The following is an 8511-nucleotide window of genomic DNA, read 5'->3' as shown; positions in this document are numbered from 1 at the left end:
ACGTACCAGCTTTTGTTGTTGTTGTTGTTGTCGTCTGTTAGCTACAGTGTTACCTGAGACACCTGAGGAAGACAGATAACCGCCCTCTTCCTCCTGCTTTTAATTATCACTACGTTTTCTTCGTATTTCCGAGGCACCTGCCTTTTCTGGAAACCACTGTAAGTCAACTCTACGCGTTTTCAAATGGCCTTTATAAATTGAAAGGATTTGACTTGGCATAAATGTGTCAGCCGTTTTCTTACTTTGAAAATATTGCAACAGGAAAACATAAATGAATTCTTAATTTCCTATTCGTATTACTACTACTACTACTAATAATAATAATAATATTAAATATTATTATAATAACAATAATGAGTTCGGAGTTATTAATAACGATAGTAATTGGTGACCTAATGTTATTCAGGTTCATGCCTATGTCTTTATTGTCGCATTATTTGGGGTGCATATAGCTTTCTGTATAAAACCAAAAATGAGCACAGTGCTAAAAATGTGTAAACAAAAAACAAAAAACCCACCAACAACAACAAAAAATCAACAAACAGTTACAAAATGACTTAGCATATTGAAGCAAGACTGCCTAGCAAAGGCGAGGATGATTGATTTCTGTTTTTCAAACTTTAAAGCTGCAGCAGTTTGCAAAAGTTTAGAGAATGTTGTTCTTACCCAAAGTGCGCTGAGTGTATCTAAACCTCACAAATCCCATTGAAGTTTATTAACTACTTTTATTGTTTAGGGATGTTTGAGTTCTACTTGGTAACAAAGTGATAATGTTTAACCCAGTGCCTCCACTCATGAGTGGAAGTTTAGAGAAGCCTAGTCTTTGTTTTTCAATTTATATTTATTTTAACTTAAAAGCTTTGCAATTATTACAAAAAGTGTGACAAAACATTTTCAAACTTTACATTTTAATCATATTTTGAAACTATTTAAACAAAATACACACACACACACAAGAAAAATGAAACAAAAGATAAAGCAAAATTAAAACAATGCAGACACATCGATAAAACAACAAAAAAGCAATTACCACATGTCAGGTAACATAGCTGGAAATCTCAGTTAATATTGCACCTATATACTAGAGCTGCAAGATGTTCAAAAATACATCATATCTGTTTTTTGGCCTTTGTTCACTCTTCATTTCTGAGGTCCATCTGCTATAAATAGACTTCTATTAACTTTGCTTGGTGTTTGCTTACAGATCCACTGACCTTTGTCACATTTCCCAGTACACTCAGTTCAGGATCTAAAGGAACAGTGATTCCCATGATATGAGTTAATATATCTCAGAGGTCATACCAGAACAGGGGCACCTTTGTACAAAGCCAGGTAAAATATCTCTATCACTCTTAAAAGGTATGTCTGAGACGTCAGGATTGGGTAGATGTCATTTCTGTGGTGTGACATCTACAAAGAAGAAAGCTTTAATGAACAAGTCTGAATATGGAATTAAAATTGGTATTGAATAACTATTCATGGAATAAATCTGATAAGAGATATTCCATTGATGCTATGTTTAAATCTAACTTCCACCTCACTCTAGATTTATGCAAACCTGGTTTTGGGGTCCGACTCTGTAAACGGGAATGTGCTTTAGAAATGGACTTTTCTCCCATTCCGTGCTGAACGAGTCTCTCTATTTCATGGCCTATATTTGCTCTGAGAAAAACTGCAACTGCAAATAACATAAAACTGTATTATTGAAGAGATTTTATTTCCTCTCCAGCTGTTCAAGGACATGAAATGTCCATCTTCACAATAGTCTTATTTATCTAATCTTTTACCTTTCATCAGTACTCACTGTCAACTTTCTGACTTTCAATGCCAAGAGGCGTTTATGCCAAAGGCAACTAGGCGTGCTCCACAGTGCTATTGCCACATGAACCCTTCGACATTCAAAGTTCATCCTATTCACAGAATGTATGGGAGGATCCTTGTATGTAGGTGGTACGTTAACACCTTCAAAGTGCTATTTGTGCATGTAGTCCCAGAGGCTCAAAAAGACGTGCTTCCTAAATCATCCTGATTTTGCTTTAAAGAAAGTTAACATTGGTGCAGAAGTTGAAGAATTGTGCAGCTACTTTAATCAAATTAGCTACGTTGGTGAACATATTTAGCTCTGTTTTGAGATCTGCAGCTCCTGAAGGCCCAAATACAAAGTTTTAACTACAAGTCTCGTCAAAAAGTGCACTGACACATGCACAATAATTGGAATTTAGGCCTTCAGCAATCTGCTTTCCCCTTTCCCTCATCGTCCAGTTATATTCCATCACAGCGTGTAATTACCTTTAACTCTATTCTCTCTCGTAGTTTCTGCTTTTTGTCTCTGTCCTGTCTTTCCCTATATAGTTATGCAGGTATCTCTGGCTCTGCAGCTGCACGTTTCTTATTTGCAATTAATGGTCCAACTGACGGAACGAGTGTTTATTTTTCTGTTGCAATCTTTACTCTCCCCACGCTTTCCTTACTCCATGGCTGAGGCAGATCGTCTCTGATAAAAGTGAATTTTTCCTCCTATGTGCATGTAAAGAAACTATTTTTTCCTTCTTTCTACAGCAAGGGTTTGACTTTACAGAACAAAGTGCCTGCAGGATGATTTATATTTAAACATTTTTTTTAATAAACAACGGCAAAACGTGTGGTGTAGAACTATTGAACTAACTACAAGGAACTATTTTGGGATAGTTGTCAGCAATCAAGAATAAATATTTTTAGAAGTGAAAATATTATTTTTAAAAAAATCAGATCTGCTTAAATAGGATGCTGCCGTTTCTATTTTCTACTTGTTTGCAATAATTCAATAAATTCTAGAAGTCGTGGTTTTGTGCCTTTCAACTTTAATCTATCGCTCAGTCTGTCAACAGAGAAATTACCCGTGATCTTAGTCTTTTATGTAGAAGATATGTCTGCTCTCTGCCATAACAGAGTTGTGAAAAGAAAACTATACGTGTTTTTACACGTACCCTTTCTACGGGCCACAGAAAGGAATTCACTGTGAAATTCTTTCCACATGCTGGAGTTTTCTTACATCACACTGAAATGAAAACCTAGAATTTACTGCGACAGACAACCCTCGCCGTGTTCGTAATGGCTGATTGGAGAAAATAGTCATCTACGCCTTTAGAGAGGCGGCACATTGCTCTCTGGTAATACTCTACTATCCAATGTAAATACCTATCCTATCATACAAGTAATACACCGAACAGTGTAACAGATAGCTTTCTACAAGTTAGTATGTCAGTAAAATAATAACTCACACATCACTTTATTAGGCACACTTGTTCAACTCGTTGACAACTTAAATCTTTAATCAGCCAATCATATGGCAGCAATTCAATGCAAAAGGTCGCCTGGTCTGATCAGCAACACTTAAATGTCAGCGTCAAAATTTGGAGTAAACGCCAAAGCACAAAGAGCTACAGACGCTGAAGTCATATGAATGAAAATTGACGCAAAAGCACAGGAAAGCATTAAAATCTTTATTTTTGTATAAGGAAATTGCTCTCAAACAATTCTGTGGGGTCACCTCTCTCGCTCCTTTAGGCTAAACATGTAACTGAATTTCTCTATATTTCTCTCTCATTCCATCTATCAGTCAGTAGGGATGCCAAAGAAATTCTGGACCATAAACAGCAGCTTGTTGCCTGTTGCGACAGCTCAGCAGTGATGAGGGGGCCTCGCAAGAAAATCAATAGGAAGCCCCATGTTATAAAAAAGGCTGAAGGAAACAACACAAGGCACATGAAGTTCTTTAAGACTCACACTCACTATTTACTCGTACTTCCAGTTGCTTGGTTGGTAAAATATATATAAAAGATAAGCAATTAATCATTGGTCGAGTATATTTAGAGATATAAAGATTCAAGTATTGCAGGTTTAAAGCTACAAAGCATGACTCTGAGTCAGCCAACTACATAGTGGACTACTTTGCCTGAAATAATACCCAGCTGTATACTAAATCATCATGATACACAAGGTTTTGGAGACATCCTACTACTTCAGGCTGCAATAACCAATATTTATTTTAACAATGAATACATGACTAGTGCAATGCAAGGTGGTCTGAGCTACAGATAATCATCACCTACCTTTTCAGTTCTGCTCCGTGGAGCATTTTAGCATCTTTCAGCCCATGGTTTTGATATTGTGGCCTATTTCTCAGGAGTTAAATAAGAAGCAAAGCGTGGAGTTATATTCATTAGACTTGCATTCTTTGTGTGATGGCCAAAACAATAAAGTTATTAATGTAACTTTAAATTAAAAAAAAAAAAAAAGTTTAAGTAAACCAAAGTAAAAGGTTTACTTAAACTGAAGCAGCGTGGCTTTCATTTCTGTTAACACAGATATGTCTCTAATAAAACAAACCTAAGCAGCTGAGACTGACCTGAAGCCATCAACTTATATCTTATCTAAGCACAACTAAAGTTTTTTAATGTTTCTAAGCTGAATTGAGGAAGCCAAGTTATTGTTTAAGACGATTACATGAAGACCACTGTCATCCTGCCACTCACATTTTCCTGGTCGGTTTAACTACACAGAGGCATCCAGTGAGATCCATCACAGAGTGCACATCATATGTTACAGCTTCTCTCACATTAATGACATCACAGCGCTCTGAACTAAGGCATCTTTAACATACAGAGTCTTCACACACAAATATAAAGCAACACATGTGACATAAAAACTGATTTCTGGCAGAGAAGCAGCACATTACATTTGATATGTAGAGAAGACTGTTCCATATTCATGGAAGCAGGACACTGACAGGTCTGTGACTGGCTCCTTCACTCCTCACTGTAAATGCTCCTGAGATCTGCAAATGGGCAGACGTGTCCTGCTGTTCAGTCGTCACTTTCACTGCCTGATTCACTCAGCTGAAGGTCATTTTCTGCAGCAGACGGACAGACAGCAAGTTAAGATTATATACATGTGTCTTTAAAGCTCAGTTTACTCTTTGCACAGGGTCTCTGCATCACTTTTGTATGGTACAGTTTGTTTTGTTTCACCTCTCCATTTTATTATGCAATTCAACAGTGGTTTATAACTTTGGAGTTTAAAGAAATCATACAATTAAACACTTAAAAAAATATGAATAATAACACTAATAGAAATGAATAAACAAACAGATAAAAGAAACACACGAACAAGAGAAACCTATGGAGAATTTACAGAGCTTATCTTGGAAAAGCAAAATGTGTTTGACACATCCTATCCTGCCAGACAAGACAGGTGTAAAGAAGAAAAAAAAAAAAAAAAAAAAGGACAAAACAACACTGAATAGAGTGCGTGAAGCAGCTACTAATGTGAGTAATGAATACAGTTGATGGTGGAAATACGCTGCAGGGTTATTTAGTTAGCCAGACGCTTTAATAACCGTCAACTACAAAGCTACGTGCTAGTGAACTGACTGACATGTGGATGGAGCTTAAGACTTCCTACTGCTTTCATACTGGGTGACAATAACGAGAACTGCCACTAAAGAGAGAACCTGCCCTTACATGTTATAATGGAAAACTAATCTTTCAGCACTGTGGAGCGTATCATTCATGCGTTCATATTTATGGTGACAACTTTAACTTAGGAGCAACGAAGTGGTATCAACTTTCATGTAAAGATGATGTCCTTCTTACTCAGATGAAGCTGAGGGGGTTACTCACTGAGCGTGTTCATGAGTCCTCCTCCACTCTCGTGGTGGTGGCTGTTGGAGTCGGTGCTGGTGATGATAGGCATGCTGTGGTTGACTGAGGGTGCCGCGGACGTACGTTCATCTTCTGAATCGCTGCTGCTGGAGCTGTCGTCGCTGCTGGAGGACGATGAGCTGTTAGAGTCTGAGGAGCTGTCACTGCTGCTCATCTGCTCCATGACTCGAGCCTCGGCCATCAGTTCTGGGGGGAAAAAAAAAGACGTGGGTGTTAAAATGATCTTGGTTCCCTTTCCAATTTTAAGGCAGGAACATCACCTGTGTGTCCCATGTGTAAAATAAATACAGGCAGTCTTTTATACTACCTTTTGTCCAGCCCCAGAAATGCAGAAATATCCAAATAAAACATATCAGAAAATCATTTCATGTTCTAATGTCCTCTGCCAGGGAAAGCATGCTACTTTAGTGTATCTCCATAAAACTCTGACAAGCTACAGGTTTATTTTGGATCACATCCAACATGACTTCATAACTAGAGTATGTTTTTGTGAATATGTCTGCTATTTCTAGGATCGGAATCGAGAACTGGTTCTTCTAGAGAATCGGTTCCCAGTAGACCAAGTGCTTGAAATCCTAAGTCTCTTATCGGCTCTTGCACTCTCGCCACAATCAGCTGATTTCAGTTTGTGTGTTGGAGGAGGAAATAATGGCGCAGTCTGCAGCGTGGATATGGACATGAGTGATGTTAAAGCTGAGTGAATGCTCACCCACACTTTTAAGAAAAGTGTTCTGTGTAATATGTGTAATGTCTTTAAAATATGCTAGTTAGAGAGGGTGGTGACAATGAGCCAATGAGAATCGATAAGGAATCAATAAGTGATATTAATAATGGAATCGGAATCGTTAAATTCTTATCAATTCCCATCCCTAGACATTTCTGCATAAGACTTCAAGATATGATGACTAATTTGTCTAGGGGAAAAGATGAGTCTTCTTCTGCTGAACCCAATAAAGACTATGTTACCTCTCTCGATGTCATCCATTGGGGATGCTGGGGAAGTCTTCTCTTTCGGTGGAGAACTTTTAGTGCTGGCTGGGGTTTTGTTACTGCTGCTGTTATTACTCCTCATCTGCTGGCCCAGACGATTGGTCTGCTGCTCCAGTCGAGAATGAATCTTACTGCTACCCTCAGCCCTGAAAATCCACAAGAACGGGCAAACACGGACACGCAGGAGCTTTTAATACTTTGACAGGACTGTAAAACGAGCTGTTTCTTTCAGCTCTCTGTAGTTACATTACCACGTTTTTTTTTCTTTTTAAAAAAATGTTGATAAACCTTTCATTCTTTCAAATTTCTCTTTTTTGGGGGGGGGTTATATCGAATCAAATAGTGACAGTGGCACCTGCTGCCACACAAATTTGCAAGTGTAAATAAAATACCAATTTAGATTAGTATGCTGCTTCTTTTTAACCCCACCTCGTCTTTTTCACAGCTATGTTGCTGTTGAGCTTCTCCAGTCTGTACTCTCCTGTGTCATGGTTTACAATGAGGATGCACTCTTTCATATAAGGCCTCTTGGATCCCTTGAAGACCGTTACAGGAGCACTGGAACCCTAAAAAGCAAAATAAATGTAAGTAAGTATGTATGTAAGCTAGCCGTCACAGTACTATTATGCTAATTTTTCAGAAAATATTTTAACAATTTCTCAAAAGATCTGTCAAAAATTTAAACCACAAAGCTGAAAATTTTGTTGCTCCCCTCTCTCTCTCTTTCTCTAACACACACACAGAAAGTTGAGATCAGCAACAGTTGAGATCTATTGCGGATTGCAAACACTCATCCAAGTTAAAAACATGAGCTCAGTGTCCTAAGCTCTAAAAGAGCTCTTGAAACAAGACTGCACCATAATCCACCTCTGAAATCCACATTTATGTCTTCCAGTGTAAAGCTCTAGAGCACCAGACACTAACCTCTAAATTAGGCAACGTAATAGTGACTTGCTCTCCTTTGCCCACTTCGAGCTCCCCTTCACATGACGTATCAATGGATGCTGGTTTGAAGTCATCTGTGGCAATTTAAAAAAAACAACAACAATTTTAAAAAAAACGCAAACGAAAATCAAGAATTTGTAAAATAACACATACATAAACAAGGTATATGTACATCATATATAACAATGTGTACCATGTTCTAATAATGACAGTGACATTGCTGAATTTGTAAACGTAAACCACGGATGTATTTGACAGTACTGCAGTGGGGTACCGGCACCAGCAGGTGGTAGTGTTGTACAGACTTAAGCTGAGCTAACATTAGCTAACATATTGACAACTCAGAGCTTAAAGTCTATGTATATCTCAGAGTAAACTTACTTAGAAACTTAAAGAAATATAGTTTTACAAGCATGTCTCACCAGTAAGTCGACAGCTACGAACTGACGAAGCTGCTAAACTGGCTACACATCAAACAGCTGTTTTCGGATCTTCAGCTAATGAGCTAACTAGCATGCTACGGTTAGCGATCACAAAACCAAACGAGTGAAACCACCACTTACATCGCACTGTGTGATAGGCACTTTTAGGGTGTTTCTCAAACGTTTCTCCCAATTTCAGCACATGTTCTTGATTGTCAAAGTTGGAGTAAGCCGTTCCATTCATTCTGTGAGTTTCATGAGCTGTAAACTTTGAGTTTCCGCTGCTCTTTTTTATCCGATAACCATCTAAAGCAACAGAACTTCGGCCAGCTCATTGGCACTTTAAGTCCCGCCCCTTGATAAGTACTGTTCGTTATGATTCGTCAAGCGAAGTGTTTCATTTTCTGATTGGTTCAGGGTGTGCCAATCAAGATTTTGACGACAGAGCAGAA

At 38.2% G+C, this 8511-nt stretch overlaps 1 protein-coding gene and 1 long non-coding RNA gene across 2 annotated transcripts; one reads left to right on the top strand and one right to left on the bottom strand.

The window, feature by feature from the left end:
• Positions 1–3461: 3461 nt before the first annotated feature.
• On the bottom strand, positions 3462–8413 carry eaf2 (ELL associated factor 2). The gene is made up of 6 exons (XM_003454902.5): positions 8201–8413; positions 7617–7711; positions 7122–7258; positions 6669–6838; positions 5661–5888; positions 3462–4891 (listed from the first exon to the last, which is right to left on the bottom strand). The coding sequence occupies exons 1-6, from the start codon at positions 8301–8303 to the stop codon at positions 4845–4847; spliced, it is 780 nt and encodes a 259-aa protein (XP_003454950.1). The 5' UTR covers positions 8304–8413; the 3' UTR covers positions 3462–4844.
• LOC112844119 (uncharacterized) lies at positions 7155–7623 on the top strand. The gene is made up of 2 exons (XR_003216719.1): positions 7155–7276; positions 7436–7623. It is a non-coding gene; the product is annotated as an uncharacterized LOC112844119 (long non-coding RNA).
• Positions 8414–8511: the final 98 nt, after the last annotated feature.

This window comes from Oreochromis niloticus, linkage group LG16, assembly GCF_001858045.2.
Source record: "Oreochromis niloticus isolate F11D_XX linkage group LG16, O_niloticus_UMD_NMBU, whole genome shotgun sequence".
In the NCBI taxonomy this organism is placed as follows: Eukaryota; Metazoa; Chordata; class Actinopteri; order Cichliformes; family Cichlidae; genus Oreochromis; species Oreochromis niloticus.
Note: the sequence above shows the minus strand (reverse complement) of the source record. Positions and strands in the feature narration are given on the sequence as shown.